This window comes from Gymnodraco acuticeps, unplaced genomic scaffold, assembly GCF_902827175.1.
Source record: "Gymnodraco acuticeps unplaced genomic scaffold, fGymAcu1.1, whole genome shotgun sequence".
NCBI classification, from domain to species: domain Eukaryota; kingdom Metazoa; phylum Chordata; class Actinopteri; order Perciformes; family Bathydraconidae; genus Gymnodraco; species Gymnodraco acuticeps.
This window is the reverse complement of record NW_022992160.1, coordinates 1,360,060-1,386,762: the sequence shown is the minus strand read 5'-3', so window position 1 is coordinate 1,386,762 and position 26,703 is coordinate 1,360,060. Positions and strand designations below refer to the sequence as shown.

Genomic DNA, 26,703 nt, shown 5'->3' with positions numbered 1-26,703 from the left:
CGATTATCAAATCGCAAAGCCTGAGATTTTTTTTTACTTTTTTTTTTTTTACAATTTTTTTTTTCTTCTTGTGTGTCAGTCATCCACACCAATCAGAAGTGCTGTGCTCCACAAGTACCAGCCATTGTTAACCAATCAGAAGTGGTCCATGATAGAAGGTGATAGACAGATTGATCCAATCACCTGCCAAGTGCTTTTGAAAGTGCCTGCCCTTTCCAAATGGCTTCCAATGGAGCTTTAGATGCTTTGGTGAAACCAACCATCTGAGTCAGGTTAGTAATGCTCCATCACATGTTTCTATTACAGGGTGAATCTTAAACTGAAGCTTGACTTTAAAGCAACCCAACGGAAGTATCATGTAAGTTTAGTTATTTCACTCGTAGCTCGGGCTGCGGGGGCGCTAGAGACGGGAGTACGTTGATACGACCTTCCTAGCTGGAGATATGGCCGCATTTTACAATAAACTTCCGTTGGGTCGCTTAAAAATAAATATCGCAATTCGAATCGCAATATTTGTCAGAAAAATCGCAATTAGATTTTTCCCCAAAATCGTGCAGCCCTAAAAGCTATGTTACATTACATTACATTACGTGTTACTTGTTAGACGCTTTTATCCAAAGCGACTTTTATGTTACGCTCTATATGATGTTGGCATTTCATTACATCCAATGTCTTAATACAGGAAGGTAGACAACTTAAATGAAATTGGGGAACCTTTAACATTTTTAAATAAAGCTTTATATCATTTTTAGACACAGAGTAGCTACACATACAAAACTTAAACATTGACTTCAATTACATTTATTATGTCAACAGATTTCACACAACTGTAGTAGGTTCATTGAAAGCAAAAACATTAAGTTGAACATATTCAAATGTTATATTATTGCTTTCGATTGAATTAAAGTCAACATTTCAGTTTTTTCCGTGTAGCTACTCTGTGTCTAAATGACATTAAAATATATTTTTCTGCTGCTATGTCTTGTTACTTATCAGCCTACATTGACACAGACAAACTGTATATATCTGTAAGCTGAAATTGGGCAATATATCAGCACATCTGATCACACTCCAATCATAAAATATGAGCAGCGAGGCAAATATGATCACATGCAATCAGCTGAGACGTATTTTAATAATGCCAGGTGTGAATTGTAATTTCCTTTTCACAGAAAGCAGGTCATGTTTCAGAGAGTCATAACGATGCAACACAATAGCAATATGACTCAAAGGGCGATGACACGGCACATAAATGAATGTGCGCTGCAGCTCGATGGTGCGTTATTTACTACAGACATAAAATGAGCCTCTTGATTTGAAATCCTTAACTGTTCACAGAAGAAACACAGGGCCCCCCAAGTTATAATAAATGACCCAGGCTGCTAAAAAACAAACATTTGATGACTTATTCTAGCAATCATAATTATTCTGATAATACACTGCATGCCAGCAAGTGGGTACAGGATATGACGTGACGTGGGATGGAAACCTGTGAGAGGCAGGCTGGTTTCACAGAGGTTGCTTGAAACAATAGAGAGGGTTTAACAGAGAAAAGCTATGCGAGTTTGTAAATCAACCTTCATTTTGTGCATAGACTTGTAGCCATCTGAACCCTTTATCAGTACATCTCAGAGAACTGAGACCTTCCTAATTGCTGTACTTCCTGAGACCTGCAGAGCTCATTGACCAGACGTTAGATGAGGTCATAAAAATACTCCATGCTTGTCCATTTCTCTTTTGATGGTGAGCTGTGTTATAATGATGCTATCTAACTCCGGCTCACACATGGACTGTCAGAGAGAAAAGAGGGAAACAAACAGGCGCAGGCCAGATGAGGAATGAAAGCACGGGTACTTGTTATAATGTACACGCTTGGCTTTGTTTATCCGCTGCCTCGCTGACCTTTCTGCTACGAGCTGCTGCAAGGCATGTCTTTTCAAATACACGCGCAAGCTAAACACAGATACGCGTTTGCATACACAGTGGCTTTATCATTTATCTCAATAAAACAAAGAGTGTGGAGTGAAAAGGCACACAGACGATTACGACCAGAGCCCGGCGCTGTGACTATGGATATTTACCGGAGCTGCTAAGCAGCCAACCGGCCTTCCGCCTCTTCGCTTCCCTTAAATGTCAAAGCACAGCCTGAGGGCCCCGCGCTCCAATCTGAAACCCCTGATTGGACGTCTGAGCTCTGCAGGGATTGATAAGTGAGATAATTCACAAAATGCACTGATGGTGCACACCGGGTCAGGATCCTGAGGCAGCGCTATTATTCTGAGGTTTCAACCCCTACAGTCACACTTATCTGTGGCTTCACACAGAGCCAGCGCTTTCATAACCCTTATTATCTGTGAATAACTCTCACATTTGGCATAGGGCATAAGAAATATCTACATTTCAAATGAAACCCACTGCCGCCAGTTTGCAGAATGTAGAGACATGATTGCTAAGGGCTACCATCGTAAACATCCATTTAGAAATAGAAATAGCTCTGTCATCAGGATGATGATCATATTAATCAGTGTCCATATGCTCTTTAATCACCGCTTTGGACAGGCTCCATCCCTGGGAAATCATATCCACGGCCCCTCCAGCCGCATCTGGAATTTTGCAGTCCAGTCCAACACATCGCTGATTGGCACCAGATCTAGGCCAGGCCTGCAGCTCTCCAAGACACCATGCAGTTAGATCAGATCAGAGCCAGAGAGTCCGAGGCACTGAGCCTGACCCCGCTCACTCTGACTGGACAGCTGTGCACACTGCTCTCCCCTGACGCTGTATGAGCACCGTGAGTCTGTCAACAAGTGGCGCTCTCTGCCAGATGAGGTGACACACACATTTCACGTTGGTTATTTCAGCACTGGGATTGTGTTTTCATATTTAATTTTGCAAGACGACACAAAACAATCGACCGCACAGAAAGTGGGACAATCTGAAAGAGTGCAAACACTTGTCATTCTGAGGTGATCACTTTCATCTCAGAAGGGAAAATAAACCAGTTGGAGACAACAACAAATACCAAAACCTGTTTACCTCCTCACCCCCACTGACCCTCAGTACGGACTCACACTGTGCAGTCAAGCTGTGTTCAAATACAAACTGTCATTCCACATTCTAGTAAAGACACAAAGTCTTCAAAAGACAGATATGTCTGTTGAATGTTGGGAAAATGTTTACAGAATGAAGAACAAGATTATAATAGAATATTATTTTTCATGAAGTTGTAAACCAAGGCGTCCACTACCACGGAATAATATCAGCTGTCGAGGTTAAGGACTTTCTAGAACATATATATACATTCACAAAAGTCATGTTTTAAGATTTAAATAAAGAGGTAATAGTGTGTTAAAACAGTCAATTATGCCAGATACATTTTAAAGAGATCGCAGCGAACAGGGCATGTACCAGGAATAGAATAGAAGTGGTTTAATGGGCCTCTAGACCAAATATACTTAGGTTGCAATAACTGGACAGCTGTATATCAATCCATTGGTTGAGCAACAGAGATAAAAAAAAGTAGAAATGCATTATTTATATTATTTACATCTCAATAGGTGCTTTCACACCAAGTACTTAGTTCTGATGAACTAAAGAGTCGATCGCGTTCACACCGGAATAAGACGCAAATGAGCCGCTGACGTCACTTCTTCTTCTTCTGCTTTGGGTTTACTGGCAGGCCGCAAACGACTTCACGGCGTGTACTCTGCCACCCGAAGTCCCCGGAGTTGGGGACTGGCTTCAGTAGAAGCTGCTGGGACTCCCAGCAGCTTCTACTGAAGCCTCCAGAGTAAATCTCCAGAACGCCGACACCTCCTCATCTCCACCGCTCCCATGTTTTATTTTGTGTTGCCATAAGTTAGTCTCTCTGCGTTTCTGCGCTGGGCTAATGCTAATGCTAATAATGCTAATGCGAGGATAATAAAATGGCGGCTTCACAATTGTTTTTGGGAGTTTTACGGGGCGTGGTTTGCAATCCGCCCAGCCAATCAGAAATAGGAACCTTTTTCTCCCAGGAAAGTCCCTGCTCTCTAGCAGGGACAGAAAAGGGCGTGGAAAGGTTCTCATGAACTAGGTTCTAGTTCCGGATTTTTTTGGTGTAAACGCACATTTTCGGAACTATATCGAAACTAAAGTGGGAAAAGTACTCCGGTGTGAAAGCACCTAATGAAGCAATGACTCCTGATGTCTGTGTGATTCTAACGTCTCTGTCTCAGAGGTATTAATGCTTTTGTCACACTCGCTCACACACACGCTTAATCGTTTCTTAACAAATCTCTTCCTGATCCAATAAATGCTCCAAAGCTCAGAACTCTTAATTCTGCCGGAGACAACAGAAACGAGAGTGTGATGATACCGAGGAAGTAAAGAACTAATTTGACCACGCACACAGTTTGAGTCAGCCAAGTGCATCTGCAGGAAACGGAGCGCTGCAGAGGAGTACATGCACCTGGTGATGCGGGATAAGAGAGGAACGCTCAGCAGCAGCAGCAGCAGCCTGTAATCAAGGGGCCGGCTGGATGCTGGCAGCCTGCTCGTGATGAGTAACCCCCCCTTCCCCCGGCCAGACACTCCAGACAGGCCTCCAGCCAGACGGCATGTGAGGGGAAAAAGAAAAGATTGCACAAAAGCCTACTTACTGACTGACTGACTGTAGTTTTTGGGATTGGCTTTTTTGTGTCTGTCATCAGCAGTGAGCCTTTCTATCACTCATCTGTCTGCTATGAGCTCACTTGATGTCTTCTTTATGAACAGGACGTGAAGACAACCAGACGGCAGCACTCGCACACTTACGACTGGGTGTGTCGCTTCATACTCGACTAAAACAACATATTTGTCCAGGAGGAATCCTTCACAGTGACGTCTGATGGGTGTCACTGCAAACAAAGTGTTGATCCCTGCACTGATTGACCTCCTGAGCCTCATCTTCTCTTATTCATGCTGGTTTCACTCATGGAGCAGCTAACTGATTATGATGAATGACCGCTAAGTAAAGAGGGAGACGAGTATTAAAGGCTTTGTGGATAATTGTTGATTTAAAGGTCCCCTATTATACTCTTTTACTCTTGTCTTTACAAACATATGTTATAGGTCTCAGATGTATACAGAACATATCTCTGATTGGCTGAAACACCAAACAGATCATTGTAGCATCCCATAAACCCCTCTGTTTCAGCCCTGTTCCAAAAGTGCTGATTCTGTGTCTGTAGCTTTAAATGCTAATGAGCTGCTGCTGGCCACGCCCCTCTGAGAAGTGATCGGTTAAAAGGAACACAACGGTGCTCTAGGAGGAGATTCAGGTGATAAGGTGGGTGCGTGTTACCCTGGTTGGTGATTGGCTAATGGTTGCCCAATCCCAAAAAACATTGTGACATCACAGAGTGGGCACAAATCTGATCAGCTCATTTTCAGACAGGTTATTATATAAATGGATCAGGACAAAAAGAGAGGGGTCTTTTCTCCTGAAACCCCCCGGGTCTCTAAACACTGGCGACACATGTTTATGTATAAAACACATGAGGAATTGAATTTTGCATAACAGGAGACCTTTCAAAAAGAAAATATCTCGTACTTTTAGAAAATGTTTGCCACAACTCACTGCGTGTAACAATATGTTTAAAACTCATTCATAATTTAGATGTATTATCAAGTGTCAAATCAAAGCACTTTTCAGTGCTAAAAAGCATCCGAGTGTAACAGGAGCTTATTATTCCCAGACTCGGGACAACAGCCTGCCTCTGAGCTCGGAACAGTTCTCAACCGAAACGCGCTGAGTGATCGGCTGGTGGAGACAAAGCCGGCTCTCAGGTTGCCCGCCTGAACTCAGCACGATCGGCCCCTGGCTCCCTCTGCCCTTCAAAGGCCCGTCTACTGTCCTTTGTCCCCTCCCTCCACCCAGTCAACACTGGCTTCCAGGGTAACTGTCTGTAATCGCTGGGCACACAGTCAGGTTCACTCAGTGGAGAGACGCCCAGTAACACCTGCTGGATCAATAAGAGCGTTCCGACTGAAAGAAGGGACACAATCCTCTTGCAAGGTCCAGGCCAAGGTTCTTTATTCGTCATACGAACATAGTTATGTCGATTGAAAATCTTCTTTCTCATTCTGGGGGGAGAGGGTTCAAAATAACGCCAGACTTTACAAATGAAAATCATAAGATCTTTGACCAAAGATGGAGAGACAGAGGGATCGCTGGGGTCAGCTGTTTAAAGACCATATGGTTTGACTTTCATTGTGCTGATTGGGAGGGGGTGAATAAGGATAAGCTCTACCCTGTTTAAGTATTGCACCTAAACGACTACTCTTACTATTATAATATAATATATATTAGTAAAATATAGTAAGTAATAATATACTATTAATGTTTTCATTCTTGACTGTGCAAAAGATCCATAGTGGATCATCTGAATTTCTTAAAGCCAAAAGCCACTTCTTCAGATTGCTTACATTTATAATGATGTCGAAAATAAAAATGTAATCAGCTAATTGTCATTACGCAATGATGACTTAAATAAAGACTCCAAAAACATATAATTGACAAAATAAATGGCCTATTATTCTTATTTCTCAAAATAACTGTCAAATGTATATAATAAAAGTTTCATAAATGTCCACGGCCCCCCTTGACAGAAATGTAGTGAATCACTTATTCATGAAGGTTTGAGGAAAACCTGTGAACATCCAAAACAGGAATTACAATATGTTAACATTAAATATATTCAGTGATGAATTAGACATCACACCTTTACAACACAACAGAGTATCGGAAAATGACATTTCCCCCTAACAGCGTATGTTTTAATTAATATATCCAAAAAAAATGGATTAGTTATTTTTTGTGAAATGACAAGCTGTCTGTGAAAAACCTGTGAATCCACGGCAATGTGTGTGAGTGTCGTGCGAACAAAGCTTTATTCTTCTACCATCTGAGCCCGGCTCCCAATCATTATAATGATATCATTATTGCAAGATAATTAGCCTTGAAAATGTATCTTGGGAAACAATCTCATAGCTTCCACTTTCTCCATCCAGTAAAATGTCTCTGTTTGGCTGCTAACTATATATTGGACTTGATAATGACTCTTTTCTTCTTTGGCTGGTTACAGAAATATACTTCACAATATCCACCGTGATCATTCTGCCTGGTGCGGGTAATAGGAATAACAGACACTCTAATGAGATGTCAGAGATCATCAGTGAAGCTGGGCAGAGGAGAACGGTGATTTTGAAGAAGGACCTCAAAACACTACTATGAGCCGAGCAGCATAATACACCGAGCGCGCTCAAGGTTGCACCTCGTGGCATTAAGCAATCCAGGGAGGTAGTGTTTGTAACAGCTCTATTAGCGGTATAATGTTTTCTCATTCTGGCTGTTTCATGGCTTTGTGGTGTGCTCTAAACGACAGGAGCGGGGAACAGTCACATAAAGGTAGGAGCTGAGCCGACGGACCGCTCTCTTCACTGGGTAAGAAAGAAGTCTGCAGAAAGTCCTGTTCCTCCTCGAAGTCAGCAGACTGATTAAAGTGTGCAGACAAAGAGCAATAATCTGTATTTAACTGTTTTCTTTAGCTGGCAAATCATATTTCTATTTTCTTAAAGAGGGAAAAAGCTGTCAAATGGAGGCTGTTAAAGTCTCTTTACAGAGAAGGAATACAAAATACAAATATTTCTCATAAGAAACCGGCTGCATCCACCATGCTCTGGTTGGATATGTGATCAGCCTCCACATGGAAATAATGAGTAGTCAATGCGCTGAACACATTATGTTGTCTGCTAAAAACGCCCGGCCTAACACAACTGCCATCAGTCACAGGGACAATTAAAAAAGCAGGCCCAGCCTGTCCTTTGTGGATCTGTCTGAATCGCCTTAATCCTCCATTATCAACTCCAGAAGAGTTGGTGGGACCATTCATATCTCTCAGAGCTGTGTGGATTCAGCCTCAGAGAGCAGCAGCAGGGGGGCGGGGGGGCGGGCTGTTTGTGATGCAGATTCTCTACTAGAGGACCACCAGCAGTGAGGAGCACACACACACACACACACACACACACACACACACACACACACACACACACACACACACACACACACACACACAGGTATACAGTATGTTGGTTTGTCTGTTTATCAGGTGGAGTCTCTTGTAAATGGGTCTACCCCCCCCCCACCCAAGATGCAGATATTTTTGCCAATGGAAATAAAAACGTTATAGAAAATAGGTTCCTCTAAGTATAGTAAGTCATTTCAGAATAATTCCAATAATGCCGAACCCTAATATTAAAGCCTGCAGTGTGGCACAGCAAAGTTCTGAAATGCATCCTTCTGAACAAAGGTGGTGATTGGACGAAGTGACTACTTTGTAATACAAGACTGTGAAAATACTGCAGCTTTTTTATTGTCATTGGATAAAAGTTACAATTTGTGGGGGGGAGTTTTGGTACAGGGAGATTTTTAGACACAGACATGTCAAAGGTTTCACATGGTGCTCTGGAGTTAATGGCTGAGCATACAGACGCTTTCTCTCCTAACTAACAGGATAACAGCACCATGTGAAATTGGGCCAAAGCAGCTTAAAGTCGCGAACCAAAGCGAGTGACGGAGGGCTCACAAATTGAGAGATGAAGCCCGACATCCTGATTAAAGCCCAGCAAGGTGTCACAACATTGTCAGCTTTTGTGTATTGGCCTCAGGATTTGCCACTACTGTAATTGGTGATTTCAGTGTGATAGGCGGCGAGGGATTCGAGGCTTAGACTTAGTGGGAGGGCCAACAAGAGTTTGAGGCTCTCCCACTAAGTCTAATTACCCGGGGAACAATGACAGACAGTGGCTTTTGGCTCTTTGTGTCAGACGTCCCGTATGTTTACTTAGCGTATCACCAATCCACCAAGTCACCAGTTAATTGGAGAGCGGCAAGGTATTCTAATGCAAATGCCAGACATGATCACACAATTTAAAGCAAGCTACCTTCAGTTATCTGGAGGTGAGAAAATAAGGATGAGCGTGTTGGTAGTCTGGGGGAGGAGTCACACACACACACACACACATTTCTGTGTGTGTGTGTGTGTGGGGGCATTGACTTTACAATGTGCACTAAATCTCCAAATGCTGCACACTTCGGACTTCCAGACTGAATTCATCTTGTGTTATCAACAGATTTAATTTCAGCCAGAACGCCGAGGATGTTATCTGTAATGTGTCAGATTAACAAACCCATACAGCTGAAATACATCCAGTCAAAGCATTAAGTCACTGAGTCTTGCAAGCCAGATCTAATTTAATTGTGCATGCTAGACAAAATCCAATAACGTCTCATCATTAATAAGTGATTGTCTTTCTTTCTGAGCACTGGAGAAGTGTTTTTACAATCCTCCAAAACACAGGGGTCTCCTGCAGGACTTTCATCCCATCTCATCTGATCGTCTGCTGCCGAGGCACCCTAACACATTGTGACATACTTTCTGGCAGCATTCAACGGCCAGTCACTAGTGTGATAGGGAGATGATTTGGGAAGGAATTTACAAATGTAATTAGCTTTGTCTCTAAGGATGCAAGCTCTTTCAATCTTTCTTCGGAGAATACTTCTCAGTTCTCACAGCAGAACAGCCCCTCTCAGTCTCAACACTTTGCGACATGCAGTAAACACTGGCAGATTATCTCCAAGTGTAACGGCAGCAAATCAGTCAAATAACACACACCGAGCATTGGCATACAAAAGAGTGTGAAAAATAATGAAATACGATGGAAATGAAAAAACATGGATACAAAGCAAAACTCAAATTTGTGTTGAACTAATCATGTTTGACCTTAAGTAATATAATAGTACTGAAGAAAATAGTAATGAAGCACTCTGGGAAATCTAGGAAGTCATTGAGTAAGTCAAAGTATACCAAGGAGGGTAAATGTGTACACCAAATAACGATACTCATCCTAGTGAACAATAAAATGGGCCAAAGGATATATTTATTAACATTTAAACATAGCCTACTATTTCCTAAATATATATATACTGTCTTACAATCACCTGCCTGGAGGCTATTTCTTTTGAGGTGGTCTGCTTTGAGCTCAAATGTGTTGTACTCTTGCATTGTGTCAAAAATCCCTGAACTCTCAAGGTCAAATAGGAATCCTTTTCTCCCAGCAGGCCTTGCGGTGCTTCAGTCAGACCCAGACTCTTCACTAACTCTGTCCCAGCTGTAAGGATGCAGAGAGCGGAGAGGAGGGAGGGTAAGGGAGATCATCCGAAACAAAGGGACTCTGGCGGCGGCCATGTTAGCTTGTCACAGCATCCCTCACACCCTCACTAACTCCCTCTCGCCCAGATGTGAAGTCCTTCTGCTCCGAAACATCCTTTTGGATCCTCGGCTGCAATAATATTTACCGTTGTTTTATCAAAAATAATGAAAAGCAGCGACCAGATGGCTGCCTAACGCTCCCTCTGCTTGAACGACAACAAGGTTTGGTTAGGCGCTGATGTAAAGCACTAGAGGAACAGCTGAGGAAGCTAGCAGGTGTGCAGCCTGAACTCAGCCTTGGCCAGGCCCTGAAAGAATTTGAGGAAACAGCTTCCCGGGGTCAAAAGGTCGTCTGTAATTGCCAACGGCCTGTTTGAGTGGAAGCAAATGGAATTTCTGGGATTTGTTCTCCTCCTTTCTCTAAAGCCAAAGTGGTCTGGCATAAACTCATTATGATTTCCAAGCGTGATGATCTGAATAAAGGGGGAGGAGGGTAAGGCAGGGGGTTGAAGACATAATTAGTTTTCCTCACTGCAGGAGACAGTATGCTGATGAGACAATGAAAGACGGAAAAAGCCGAGCTGTCAATCTCCCTGGATTCTTTCATCTCACAAAGCACCAGTGAGTAATGCTCACAGACCCAACACATGCCCAAACGCCCAGCGCAAGAGTGTTACGCAACACAGAGCTCTGCAGTTCTACAACCGGGAAGCACTTCGTAGACCTTGGGAAGGAAGAGAAAAACACTTTGAAAGAGGATGCTTTCTGGCAAACTAGATCCAGGTCAGGTTAAATCATAGATTCAAAATTAACAAATTGTTCAACACTATAAATAAATCACAAAGGTGCAATCACTTCGCCTTCATGAATGTGTTGAGATAAAGAGCACAGAATACGAAGAATAAGACACTTTAGTGCAGCGATGTACTCCTACGTAGAGCACTTAGGAGTACAGCTTTAGAGCAGCTTTGAAGTGATCACATGCTTCATCACATGTACTCAGGATCAAACATATAATCACCTTATTACTCATTCTTACGTTTTATCTGTAATAATGTATCCTTCAAAAGCCAAGTTCAATATTCCAATGAGTCACATTGGTGATAGGTAACTACATGTTGCATCATGTTGGGCCTCACCACTTCAACTCTTCAATCTGTCCCAATCGTTTCTCAAGCCAGGCTGGATTAGCATGGGGGAGGGGGACATCCAAAGCTCAGCCTCAATGTGGGTCAATCACATGTGGGTGTTTGGTCAACTGCAAATTCATTTAGGAATATCACAACTAAGGCTGAACTGAAATACCTGCATCAGAATCTAGGGGCAGGTTGAAGAAGAAGAAGAAGAAGAAGAAGAAGAAGAAGAAGAAGAAGAAGAAGAAGAAGAAGAAGAAGAAGAAGAAGAAGAAGAAGAAGAAGAAGAAGAAGAAGAAGAAGAAGAAGAAGAAGAAGAAGAAGAAGAAGAAGAAGAAGAAGAAGAAGAAGAAGAAGACATACAGTACTTTATTATCCCCAAGGGGAAAGCACTGGTTTCTGTCCCACAGCTATCAATGACCTAATCTAGCTATGCTAAATCAAGTAAAGACATATCTAGCCCTTACAGCTGTTTACATTGTTTTTACACAATTAAAGGCAGCAGAAAAAATACATATACATCAAATAACAATGTATAGACAAACAATATGAGATGGTATTACCTTATGAAGTGGTTTTACGGCTAAAAGGTTAGCAAACTGTCCCTATTGGACATTAATTGGACAAGTAACTAAACCAGCATATGGCTCCAGCTTTTACGTTGGCTATCTTAAACATTGTTTTAACGTCATTTTGAGCTGTGTTGTGTTCTCCTTAGAAAACACTTTCTTCACCAGCTAGCTGCTAGTCTGAGTGCTGCTTGCTGCCTTTCATGTAAGTATATGTTGTTCATACAGCTACATGTTATTGATAGATGAACTCTGGGGCAGTTATGTATTTCCCCCTGCGTGTGCTTTGATGAACTGCTCTCTCAAAGTCATGCTAACATTCTCTGGGCTAAGAACAATCTCACAGTACCAGCAGACAAAATACCATCGCCTACAGGAGACAGCGATCAAAGTTTAGCTATCCACTGGGGATTGCTTTTGTGTGTGTGTTTATGTGTGTCTATGTGTGTGTTCTGTCCAGTAGGGGGATTTCACTCCTATTGGGCACCTACGCCATGCAGCCTTGCTTTGCTTTTACTACCTTGGAAGTCCTTTTAACTCCTTCGGCAGGAAATGAAACACTCGAATGGCTCTATTGCAAAGTGCCGGAGCCATTTGCAGCCGGGGCCGTGACATTCCTGAACATGTGTTGCATATGAAGAGAGGCTGGGAGTCACAGGTGCATGCTGACAGGGTGTGTGTGGTATGCTAGTGTGCTTGTGTGTGCGTGCATGTGTATATGTGTGTGTTTGATTGGATGTATAGAGCTGAGGGAGTGCAAGCGAGTGGGCAGATGAAGAGAGGGAAGGAAAGAAAGTATGTTGGTGTTTACTGGGGCCGTACAGTCACCCACCGTGGGCAGCAAACGAGAGCGGCTGCATTCCAGAGGCAGAGCTGCCTCCGCTGACCGGAGAGCGTTCAACATACAGGGAAACATTACATATGGCCGCTGAAGTTCACTTTCAGGGAGGAAAACAGGCATGTTGACTGCTGATTTTGGTGTATTTGTTTCTGGTTGTGTTTGGTAACGAAGCTAGCTTACAATGCTAACATTAGCCACCATAAGCTACAGCTCATACCACTCAAAAGAAGCCTAGCAACAAGTGTACTGAGTCAAACACATGACGTGTATTGCTTATAAACTCTTGGATGTAAAAGCATTTAGGTTAATTTCCAAAAATGATAACCCATTTGTTAATTTTATTTTACACCAATGTTTTTTTGTTACGTTTTTTCTGATTACATTGTGTAATGTATCTACCATGATTCAGTTTAAAAAGATATATCATAATAATTATAACATTAAACTTTCATAGAAAGACAATTGCTGGTCTACAATATGAACTTAGTTGCTCAACTTAAGAAGCCTGCGTGCTATATCATCTCATCGCAGCTCTTTTGCTCTCAGGTCACGCTTTATTTGTCCCACGTTTCATCTGCCCACCAGACTGACTCCCTTAATTAGTGGCACTCACTGAGAGACATTAATAAGTGTCCAACAAACCTGAGACGGAATATATTAGGGTTCTATTTTTGTCGGCAGTGACATTTCTCATCAACTACCCCTCAGGTCTGTAATTTCACTGAATGAACACTACTCCATACACTTATAGGCTACAGGGGGAATACACCCTCATTCAGACAGCACTGTGTGTGTGTGTGTGTGTGTGTGTGTGTGTGTGTGTGTGTGTGTGTGTGTGTGTGTGTGTGTGTGTGTGTGTGTGTGTGTGTGTGTGTGTGTGTGTGTGTGTGTGTGTGTGTGTGTGTGTGTGTGTGTGTGTGTGTGTGTGTTGCACATATATCATGGTTAGCTAACATTTCTTTCTGGTTTTATTAAAACAGAAATCCAGATGCTTAATACTAAGGGATGGACATAACTACATGTTTTGATCTAAATGTATTATGTTACAAATGTCACATATCTGTATTAGGTTAGTTAAAAGCAATAATATTAATTTGATCCTATTTAAACGTCATAGTATTGCTCAACTAACATAATACAGTTATGTGAAATCTCTTGGCATAATACATTGAATTAAAGTCAACCTTTCAGTGTTTTCAGTGGAAAACATCACTTGGTGGTAATATATGTTAATGAGAGCATCAGCTAGTGTGCAGACTTTGTTTTTCCTCTCAAAAATGTGAAACTTTACGAGTGTAACAGAAACCCATTGATATAAACCTCGAAAACTGGCTAAGCATGTCAGTGCCTGAGCTTCCTGCGTTTTGCCTGCACAGAAATCCTTTTGTTTACAAAAGGTTAAAGATATGGTAAAACACACACACATATTTAATATTCCCAAAACGTTGATAGGTGCAACAAGGCTTGGGAAAACGTGTTTAGTGGTCAACTTCTGCAAATAAATGACTTGTCAAATGTCTGACAAGAGCGGCTGATGTGAGAGAGAGAGAAAGAAGTGATTCCAGAGAGGTGAGGGTCTGACTGAGAGAGAGGTGCTCTGTGGAAGGTAAACAGCAGATTGACTGCAAATACAACAAAATAAAAACATTGCCTCAATCTCTTTCTGCCGCCTCGCAGAGGTCTGAATAATGAAAGCTGTGTCTGCTCTGGGGAAAACAGCCTATAGGATGAAGCTGAATGTGATTCAGTGCTGAGGCCAACACATCAGCATGCTGCAACTCTGACAGCTTTCACAATCAAATAATACTGTGCTCTGCAAATGCACCAGATAAAGGACCCAGCATTCAAACACAAACAAACAGGATCGGAGGGTTTGTGGACATTAACGCAGCGTCCACACGGCGGCGTGCATTGAAGCTTGCCGGTGGGCGTGTCTGAAACTCGACCAACAACCAATCACATGAATCTCCCGCCCCGGACACACAAGCACGCGGTTTGATTGGCTAGAGCTTGTACTGGCATATGATTTGATTGGCTGACGCTTCCGTCGAAGCTTCAAAAGTTGAACATTGCTCAACTTTTGAAGCGAGCAACGCTCCCACAATGCAGTTCGGCAAAGTGTAACGTCACCCCATTCAAAGTGAACGGGCAGAAGCGTTGAAGCTTCAACGCACGCCGCCGTGTGGACGGGCCGTAACAGATAAATAAAGAGTCACTGAGTTGCAATATAATAAGAAAAAACACTACTTTTAGAAGTATGTCCATCGAGGCACTTATTAAACATAATGTTATATAGATTTATCTAATTTTCTCTGCTATTAAATTATATTTCAATCATTTATAATCATTGTGTTCCCGGTCAGTGGAATAACCTGCTTTTTAACCGAAAAGGAAAAAAGAGTTACATACTATATGTTTTTAAATGTATGTTTCCAATCTTAAGACCCATCTTCACCTTACAGTTGCATGTTGCATGCTGTACAATCAACTTCTCTACTGACCCCTCCACAAGAAGCCTCTTAAGTATGATAAGATATATTGCTGTTATGTGAAAAGACGTTTATACGGCAGGTTGTTTATTTGAATTTGACAGGATTTGCCTTATCCTACACTTAAAATTAGTTTTTTCTCTCAAAGACATCCAAAGACAGCAGATGTAAATGTGGTTCTATTTATACTACATTGGAAACGTATGGGACACCAAATGTATAATTTGAGGGTTTTGACGTATCTTGACATAAGAATGAACTCTGATCCTGGCTCAGAGTCCTAGTACCAGCCAGAGTTTGACCATACACTCAAAACGTGGCTTTTATTCCTTTTTGCAACTGAAGGCCAAAACTCCAACTTAAAAACAAGAGTTCCTGATAATGAAGGGTATTGATCAGAATGATAATGATAGCATTACACTGGGGAGTCGATTCCCCAGAATCACACAATTAATCACAACAATTCCCATTTTCTGTCTCTTAACACTTTCTGCTGCATAATGTGTATGGGATTTAGTCTGAATAGACTACAGTGTTTGAGTTCATGGCATTGAAGTGTGAGGCAGGGCAGATTATGAATGATAGCACAGAAAAACAAGATATATCAGGCTTAGAAAACTGCTTAGCTGAACACACTGTTTTGGTTTGAATATTTTCCAACAATTCATTGACAAGAGGAAAATCAGGTTGATCTCAACAACCTCAGCTATCTGCCAGCCCGCTCCAGTGAGGCTTAGTTCTGACTCGGTCCTGCACGGATGTGTCCTTTCCAGAGCAGTGAAACAGCCCGCTGCTCTGACAGGCTGCTGCACACAGAGAAAGGACTGTCCAATGGCTGCCATAGGGACCAAGTGAAGCAGAAAGAGGCAACACCAGCTTCTACGAGGGGGGGCCCATTCAAGCACAGCAGATTCAGGGGGATTTAGGAAGCTCGTCTGCCAGCAATAAAAGGCTGAAACAGGATACTTGGTGAGATTAATTGCCTAGATAGGCCACGATAATGCCATTTAAATGGGAAAGTAATTAAAGTGCACCTTCCATGAAAATTATTCATTGCTGACGGATTGGGTGACAGACAAATCAGGAGGCATTTACAGAAAAGCTACAGGTTAAGTGCTCCGAGCTGCTGCTCTGAGATCACCACGGTTTTATTGCAGCTGTTGAATCGGACTGCTTTGCCCAGCTCTCATCAAATTACTGCGAGCATGTGGAGCAGTGGGGGGTGGGGGGTGAAAAGAATGGGCTCCCAGGTAACGTAAAACCGGGGACAAATGCTACAAAGGAGGATCCGCTTAACTAAAGAATTACACTGGCTGGCAGTGGTCGGCGGGGATCGCTCCGAATCAATCAATCCTTCTGTTTAAGGCCACCATGGCAGATTAGAACACAAGAGGAATAAATCAATGGCCCTATTGTTCCCAAGTGTTACTTTCACAAATGCACTGAACAATATCCATTTAGTGATGATAAAGTGTCAATAAAGTGGCCGTATAGATTACCACTGTGGATCTGGGGTATCAATGTACTCCCATGAGCATTTCTTATTTGAATGATGGTGGCTCTAGGTAAGTAATTATGGAATCAGGCGAGAAACTCTGCCGTCTCCTTCTCTGAAGTCCAGATGCAAACATGCTGCAGGACAGTGGCAGCCAAACAAAACGGAATATCTGCTTCTCACGCAAAGCAACGGCAAGCGGGCTTTTCAGATCAAAGTCAAATGCTTAGCTTACATTCTTGTGTGCCTCGATGCTTTGTTTTCCTTTCGCATTGAGGGATTGGATGGGGAAATTGTCTTTGAATGTGCAATTAGGTTTGAACTTGAGGGAGATTACAACATCATCTTATATCACGCGGTGTTGCACAACAAATGTAGCCAAAAATAGAAAAAAGAAGAAACACTAAGAAATTGATGATAAAAAAATCTTCTATTTCAAAAAAATATGAATAAATGTTCCAGGAAGCCAGGTTTAACATGCTCCACCTGATCATGTGTATGTTGATCTTTATTTGAGAATGGCAGCTTCTACATGGCCCGTTCAGACTCCAGGTGAGTGCCCGTGCCGCAGTAACCTTTACGGAGAAGTCACAATGGCAGCATCACAATATGAAGGGTGTGTGGCTGCTTCCTGTAGTGGTGGATGCATTTTCTTGTGTAAAAGGGGAGTGTTGCTCTTTTTAGGCTTCAATGGAAAATATATGTTAAAAGCCAACAGTGACACACCCTGTGAGAGAACACCCTTCTTGTGCAGGTTTTAAATGATTGTGCAAGCATTGTGGCTCTCTCTGTTAAATGCCCAAACGGACTCGTTTATCTGAGCGGCAAAAAGGCAACATACTGACATTTTGAAATGAGTCTTGCTGGACGACCACAGCGTTCTGTGAAATCTAGACAAAGTCACCATAGTCTAAATAATGCATTGCTAAGCCACACCCACTGTGTTCTGCTCTGACTCACCCATGTGTAAACTTCAGAGCACTATTGTAAAAGTTGCTATCGCAGTGTAACAGGCTGCGTGCTGCTGGATGGCGCATTGCCAATTAAAATCTATTTCCACAGGCTCTTCCTTTCTCTCACTATATTGTTCATAGCTCGTTCTGATCGCACCTACACCCCATTGCACTGGTTCCAAGCTGAGCATGCTCATGCAGTATGCACACACACACACACACACACACACACACACACACACACACACACACACACACACACACACACACACACACACACACACACACACACACACTCACACACACACACACACACACCGACACACACACACACACCACACACACACACACACACACACCACACACACACACACAGGTCCTGTCGCCTTTCCCATAACCAATTTCACATCCTATTTTTGCACCTTCTCCAGTGATTTTTCTGGCACAGAGATGTGAGCATCCGCTTGAATAAATATTAATGGTTATTCTATGAGCAGTGCCCACTCAGAAAAGAGCAGAAAGAACAAAAGGCCTTGTTTACAAGTATGCTTGAGGAACGCTCAGGCATGGAGGGCCTCTGAGGGGGCTCCGTGGCGCTGCCGACTCACAATAGAGTGCTGATTGAAACACACTCTTAACTTCCAGCATACATCGAGGGTGAAGACGGCAAAAATTCTCAACATGACCAATTTCTATTCAAGCGCTGCAAGGACTGAGCTGCAGAAATCAGGCTTATGAACTCGCAGCCTCTACTTAAACTCATTTAAGACGGAGCTGAGAGGTAATTAGGTTTCTGGGAACAATAAGCACTCAGCACCTCGTGCAGCTCCAGACCTTTCCTCTGTTGTAATTAGGAGAGGTGTGAATTCCTCATCAGATGGATCACCATCTGCATTCACACACTGCATGTTCATTCCCCCAGTGCTAGGCTACGAGACTATGTTCCTGCTGATTATCATGCACGAGGAGGAGGTAGGGAAGCACGGAGGAAAGGCTTCTCTGTTTAAGGTTCTCTCGGTGCTATAGGATCCAGCTTCTCGCCATGCAAAGGTTAATCAATTCTGAATGATAAGCCATAAAAGCTTTAATAATGCAGCCATTCTCTAATGAGTGGTCCTGCACGCTCGTTCAGGGAGGGCAGATTGTTTTTTAGGAAGCTCCGACGTTCCAATTACATAAAGCTCAAGCCCAGTGAGCGCTGGACTCAGCGAGGGGAGCTGCTGAGAAGGGAATCAACAGGAAGCCATCACATGACCATCAAGACCAACGCTGGTTATTAACTGGCACTAGAGATGAGATTATACAGAGAAAATCATTTTGATAAATGAATTATCTTTCTAATTTACACACAACATGTATTGTGTGTTTATCCATGTTTCTCTGAAGGTAAATCTCTCCCTGAGCTGTCCTACCACTGAACAGATGGACTGGCCTCCTTGCTTTAAAGAGCTGCTAATCCAGAAGGAATATGACCAGTCTGCTTTTCAAATGAGTATTTCGTTTTGTATCGTGGTCTCAATAGGGAGAATATATAGATGTCGATTGACTGAAAAATATAAGATTGGAAAACTTGAATGCAATCGATCAACAAAATAACCAGCAACCTGACCCATGCTGGCCGTTACACTGATGAGAGTGACAGCACTTACTCAAAATAATAAACATGACACCATCTTGGCCAACTCTCTTTCATAGTATCTAATGGATCATATTCCGCCGGGTTAACTGTGTAATTGGCTGTTGTCAACATGACACGTGTAATTAGGAGTGACTCTTCAAGAGCAGCTTTTAATTGTTTTTTTCCTCTGGCTTTTTTCCTGCAGGTTATCCACTTCCTGCCATCCGAGTGTCCTTGGCCAGGCGACCCTCTGGCACATTCCAGCGCATCTCTCTGCCACGAGCCGAGCGTGGAGGAAAACATCAACCCAAACGCTGCAGCACACACACACACACACACACACACACACACACACACACACACACACACACACACACACACACACACACACACACACACACACACACACACACCACACACACACACACACACACACACACACACACACACACACACACACACACACACACACACACACACACACACACACACACACACAGCCCCTGTCCTCCTGTCTCTATCACAGATACACACATCGAGTACACAGAGATATTTACTGTGCTAGTGGAAGCTGAGCAGCTTTACACATGGGTGGGACATTCACTCAAATACTGTCCTTAAGTACAACTTTGAGGTACTTGTACTTTACTTGAGTATTTCCATTGTATGCTATTATGTGCTTCTACTCCACTACAGTTCAGAGGTACATGGTGTATTTCTACTCCACTACATGTATTTAATACCTTTAGTTTCTTCACAGATGTGGATGAATGATGTGAAATATAATCAAGTGTTAAATCAGACTTTAGTTCCACCTGGAGTAAATCCACCAGCTACCCTGCAGTATACAAAGTCATTCAAACTAGCTGCACCTTTACCAGCTTTGAGAACACTTTCATGATCAATCATTATAAAACATATCATATACATTATTCTGAAATGGATCAATCTGCACAACGACTACTTTTATAGATGTTTACTTGAGTGACCTTTTTGAATTCTGGACTTTTACTTAAAAGTATTCCTACACTCTGGTACTTCTATTTTAACTTAAGTACAAGTTCCGAGTACTTCTCCCACCTCTGGCTTTACATTACATTAAGGTGGTGACATTCTGTAAAGAACCGATGATGTGGCAGGACATGATTGGCTGACACATGGTTCTACATCCAGCTGAAGCTCCCCTGCTCTCTATGCAGCCTTTTTTAGTCACCCCAGTCAGAACCCTCTTTTGGGCCGACTGTGTTTCATGGATGCTCAAGCATGAAAGAGGAATCTTGTTTGGTGGATCCATAGAAATAATGAATAAAAAAGGGCTTTAGACTTTGTCACTGGAAAATACAGCATTTTAATGAGAGTCCACTCCCCAGAGAGTGAGCTCTTTACGTACCACTGGGGGTTCACTTCATCGCCAAGCTATGAATGTTATGCATACTGGATATATACGTATTATGGATTTGATCAGACTATTAAATGGAAGTACTCTAGTAAAGTACAGTACTTGAGTAAATATACTTAGTTATTTCCCACCTCTGGTCAGTTTGACTCCTCTGTGTGTACGGAGCAAACAGACAGACACTGTGCTGATGAGTCGGATGTTCGAGTTCTTACCTGCTTGGCCGGTTGCGATGCTGACGGCGGCGAACAGCCTCTGCGTGCGGCTCAGCTCTGACACCCCGTTGACAGCCTCTACCTCGAAGGTGTAGTTGGCGTGGGCGAGCAGGTCCATGATGCTCACGTAGGACTCCACTAATCCTGCCTGCGCAGGGGAGAAGCCCACGTTGGGCCCACACTGGACGCACTCCTCCGGCTCCCAGCTGCAGCGTCGGCAGATCACCCGGTACGTCACGTCGTTGCGGCCCCCGGTGTCGGCCGGGGGGCTCCACTCCAGGCTGACGGAGGTCTGGTTGATGTTGTAGACCAGGTTCTGAGGCGCCGAGGGAGGTCCTGTCAGAGGTGGACACAGAGGAAGCTAAAGTTATACAACTGAGTGCCAGGAGAAGCCAAGAGTGTGCATTGACTGAATCTGTTCTCTGAGAGAGAACAACACAATGCAGGACATGCCAGCTCCCGCCCCGCGGCCACACACTGACACTCAATTATAATAAGAGTAGACTCAGATCCAGAGAAGCATAAAAAGTACAGGTGCACCGACAAAGTCAGCTCTGGCAGCACCAAGGTCAGCGTGAGGAGGCAGAGAATCAGGGAGCGGAGCCCAGAGTTTTAATGACATTGATCACCAGATTGGAAAGTGTAAGGACTTCTGCAGCTTACAGTAAGGCCCAAGTAATTGTCTTGTTGTCACAAACACAAACATTGTGTCTCTTTAGACGTACAGTAACGGCCCGTCCACACAGCAGCGTGCGTTGACGCTTGGCGGTGGGCGTGTCTGAAGCTTGGGGATTTTTTGCGAGCAACGCGACCAACAACCAATCACATGAATCTCCCGCCCCCGACATACAAAGCAATAGCAATGTTAAAACGAAGTAAACTGGATATAAAATCCCCAAACAGGCAAAAACCTACCAGTTTCACCCACTGTCTCTGCCACCTCCCTCCATGCCTCGCTCCTCCGGTTTGTATCCCGGTAGATGAACAGAGACTGATCATACAGCACCGGGTGATTCACTACCGCTACAATGAATTTTCCCTCCATTTTTTTGAATATGAGGAAATGACCTGCGTAGTCTCTCCCAGCATACACGCGGTTTGATTGGCTAGCGCTTGTACTGGCAGATTTGCATAAACGGGATTTCATTGGCTGACGCTTCTGCCGAGGCGCCACAAGTTGAACATTGCTCAACTTTTGAAGCGAGCAACACCAGCAACGCTCCACGTTGCTTCCCACAATGCAGTTCGGCTAAAAGTGACGTCACCCCATTCAAAGTGAATGAGCAGAAGCGTTGGAACGCACGCCGCTGTGTGGACGGGTCGTAAGTCTTAATGTCCAACTGATTGTTAGCTTAACTACGACACTTAAAAACAATGGTTAGCTTATTGTTATCTCTCATTGAATGTCCTGTTTTAAAACACTTTAATCATGGATTGAAATGATGCATGAGCATGATACTGACTCAACGTGTTATAACAGGCAGTGTGACACAATGGAAGTCATACCTGAAGCTTCTTAACTTAGAAACAACAATTTACTTGCGAGTCCTGCTAATTGGAAAGTTATTAACTGATCTTAAAGTTCTAAAATTCTTCTACGTTAAGATCAATCAAATTAAAGAACGCCAAATCTTCTGTTCCCGTAATCACTTGAGGGCAAACTGTTCCCCGTTTACACATCCAGCACACGGAACAGACATGGCAATAAATCAATACAAATGTCCCACCTGGTAAATATATGTGTATTCACTCTGCTGGTGAATGGTCTGTTTTGGCCCTTCTAAAAAGTGAGCTGCTAACTGTTCCACTATGTTACCCAGCTCTTTCTAACAGTGTGTGTCTGCTGTTTGGTGCCGGGCAGGGGGAGTACAGCCAGTTTAAAGGCGGCCCGGTGCTGCTGGATATGAGGACGGTGGGAGCAGTGAAAGTTGCCCATCGTAAAACCAAAACACTTAAACTGACCCACAGAGCTGCAGCAGGACCAGACCTTCTTCTTTCCTCCTGCATGTAAATATAGCTGCTGATTCATCCAGATGGACTAAGGGCTGTGTTTACGTAACGATCGTTAACAGCATAAAATCTGCAGCTGCTATGGAAATGATTGAGACCTGGTTACAGGGGGAATCAGAAGCCCTGTACGTTTTCCTGTTCCTAGAAACATTCAACACTCCCCGCTGGAAACAGTGGCTTCACCGGGTTGCCTTAGAGAGGTAAATCATGCAGACAGCAGGACACTTAAAGTTAATGTCCTCCAAAAAAAGACTCAAATCCTGACTTGCCCACAGAATTTATGAAGGAGATTTAAACGTGGATTATCGCCGCGCTGTAACTGCCATATTCAGCTTCACTTGACATACAATAACCAGCAGCTCCATGCTTCAGTGTGCACAGGACCACGGAGCCTGGGAGCAGCCATGAGCTCATCTCGTAAAACAATGAATTACTAATTGCTGCTTTCATCTTTCAAATTCCAGGCGCTTGCCTTTTATGGCCCAGATGTTGATATAAATAAACTCCCCCTCACGCAGTAAAGATTATATGACTTGTGTTCTTTGTTTATGAATGTTTTAGGAACATCCTCATTTTGTTTTCAGGTACTGAAAAAAGGGAAACTTTCACATATTTCAACCTAATATGTTTTATTTAAAGGTAATGTTATTTATTTGCACTAACCTGATACAGTTATGTGAAATCTATTGACATAATACATTTAATCAAAGTCACCGTTTCAGTTATTTCAGTGCAAACGGTTCAGGATATATTCTTTGAGGGAATCTTGGGGAGGGAGTCTCAACTCATTACATGTGTCACATTAACTCACCAAATAGGTGATGCATATGCATAGAGCCCAAACCGCGCTCATTAATACAGCACTTGTTTCTCCCTGTTCCACCCATCCATAGTCATGATTGCGGGGCAGATAAGAGCCGGAGTGTGGACGGGGAGATGAAAGAGCCACCTGTGGCAGGTGAAGTGGAGAGGAGTGACTGCTGAGCAACACTCTTTTATTATAGCATCTCCACGGTATAAGCGATGATAACATCTCACTTGCTCGTGCCGCTCTCCTGAGGGTCGCAGGTGCTCCAGATCAAAGCAGCGATACTTTGGCAACAAGAGGTGAAAGGAAATGTGATTACACTGACCCTGGATCTGTATGACTAGTTTTTGTTGTTTATCTGATACACTGAAAGCTATTATATTCTTACACTAAAGGACTCCTTCAAACTGTAGCTCTCTTTCATGTGCTGGTTTCCACAAGTTGTGTATTCTCGCATAGCAAGAACCTACCTCTACATCGCTGTAACCATCATCACGTGTGGTATATGGAGAAAATACAATACGATCATACACTGAAAACACTGAACCATTGACTTGAATTCAATGAAAATGTCAACATGTCACATCTGTATTGGTTCATTGAAGGCAATGCCTTTTAGGTTCAACTTAATATTATTGCTTTCAACTAACCTAATACATTGATGTAAAATGTGTTGACAAAATATATTTAATTTAGTCAATGTTTCAGTTTTTCAGTGTACTTTATTCTCAGGTCGTGTCTAAAACTGTTCTTGCATCACAGCAGCTCCTGCTGTCACATCAACAGGGACAAATACTAAGACACGATCCCGATCACTGAAGAGAGACACATGACCCTCTAACGTACAAGAGAGAGAAGGCTACAGACATATTTCTCCTGCCTGTTCCGTATCTTCACTTTCCCTTCAGACGTGGTGAAATGACTATTCTTCGCATTTCTTTTGAATCACACTTCTTCTTTTCTGTCCTTGGCCCCACTCTGTTTCTCCATAGATGTTGGGTCTGGACTCAGGAACATGAAACTCACAGATTTGCGCCGCAGCCTAAGCCCTGGCTGACTGTCTGTCTGCTCGTCCCTATAGCTCAGGGGCTTGTCGCTCTTCTTCTTCTTCTTCTTCTTTTCCCTGTCTCTCTCTGCCCCACTCTGTCTTATCTTGTCGTGTTCTCTCCCCTCACCCCTCACCCCTCCTCCCAGTCAAGTTTCATTTCACGGATTAGCCTGCCAGAGCCCCCACAGCCTGAAATGTCTCTATCACTTGCTAGCTTCCCTCCGATGCATTGGTGAGTGTGTGTTTGTGCTTTGATATAGAATAAATGTAGGCACAGTTTAGATTTCCAGCTTTAATGATTTTAAATGCCATTTTCTTAATCTCTTTCATTTTTTGTAAAGCACTTTGAATTGCCTTGTGTTGAAAAGTGCTATATAAATAAACTTGCCTTGCCTTGCCTTAATCAACTGTGTGAATTGAACACTGAAAAAACTGAAACGTAGATTTTAATTAATTGTTTTATGTCAACATATTTCACATAGCTCCATTAGGTTAGTTGAAAGCAATAACATTAAGTTTTAAAAAAACACAGTTTAGTAGCAGATTGTTTCTAGGTCATGTTTCAAAGCCCATCTCCACACTATGCGGAGTTGTGAGACCTGAGTAAATCCGAGCTTAGGAGAGAAGAATCCGGCGCTTATCGGCCTTCAGTGCTCCAGGCCGCCTCACCGCAGCCTATTAGCTGGCTGGGCTCTAATTGGGGAGCAGTTGGGAGGGGGAGGGGGTGGGGGCAGGGGTGAGTGGTATTCAAATCACCCATGAGGTAATCCTGGCTCTACAAATGTGTGTTGTGACCCCGTGACCCTGCCTCTAATGATGTGGCTGCAGTGTGAGGGGAGCAGAAGGGAAGAAGAGGTGGAAGAATATTTTCTTTATCTGAAGGGCCCCTGGCTGCTGTTGTAATAAACACAATCTCAATACTACTTCAGCTCCACACTGAATTCAATCATGGATTTGCTTCGAGCAAAACATGTGTTCTGCCAGCTAAAGGCCCATGTTGGCCCCTGCAGAGCACAATGGCACGTGGACATGAATTACAACGACAGGAAAGCATCACTTAGACTGTGTGGAAAAAAGAAAAGTAAAATGTGTGTTACCCCAACTGCATTGATAAGTGCTGGGACATGTTATCATTTCCAATTATAACATCCAAGTAAACTATAGTCTGGTATTCAAGATATGTTGAGCTCTTTCCAAGCATATATCTTTTAAAAATATGCTTAATCCAATCTGGTTATTTTTTCTGTAGTTTTAGTTATCATTTCTATGGTCTATGTATACATGTAGCCCCCCACCCCACCCCCTTAAGAAACTTGCATATAGATAATGAATGGATGGAATATCTGGTCAGATAAATCAGCTGTGTGCAGAAATAGCAAGCAATCTATAAAGCTAATTCCTATCTATAAGTACATATCATATATATTCAAACTCTATACATGTCGTGATATCAGAATGTCCTTTTTGATGTCACTAACCATTTAAGGTGGACTTACACACCATGGCAGACAGGAAGAGCTGCTAATGTGTTGTTGGCTAGCTATGTTTTGACCAGAGGCAACATGCCCACGCTCAGACTCAGGATCAGTTGTGCAGACCGGAGGAGGCTCTGGCAGACAGACTGAGGCCGACAGCGGGAACACTCCTCTGTGCTCTGTTGTGAAATGAAATCGACTGTTTTCCTTGGCCAAGCCTTTCAATAAATGTTGTAAGACATTATTTTTCCAGTATTAAATACAAAAAAGAACAATAGAAGTATAGAATGAGGACATTGTGGATTAAACTTACATTCCTATTGAGCTAAATCTGGGAGTTTAAGACTGCACTGTCAAATCTTAAACACTGACTTTAATTAAATGTATTATGTCAGCAGATTTCACATAACTGTATTAGGTT

At 42.9% G+C, this 26,703-nt stretch overlaps 1 protein-coding gene across 7 annotated transcripts in view; it reads right to left on the bottom strand.

Moving 5' to 3' along the window:
• Positions 1–26,703, bottom strand: part of epha7 (eph receptor A7) — a 77,487-nt gene that overhangs the window by 28,114 nt on the left and 22,670 nt on the right. For all 7 annotated transcript variants that reach the window (XM_034204494.1, XM_034204498.1, XM_034204495.1 and 4 more), the window contains exon 5: positions 20,942–21,277. In XM_034204494.1, coding sequence (XP_034060385.1) covers positions 20,942–21,277 — 336 coding nt within the window. The remainder of the gene's footprint in view (positions 1–20,941; positions 21,278–26,703) is intronic.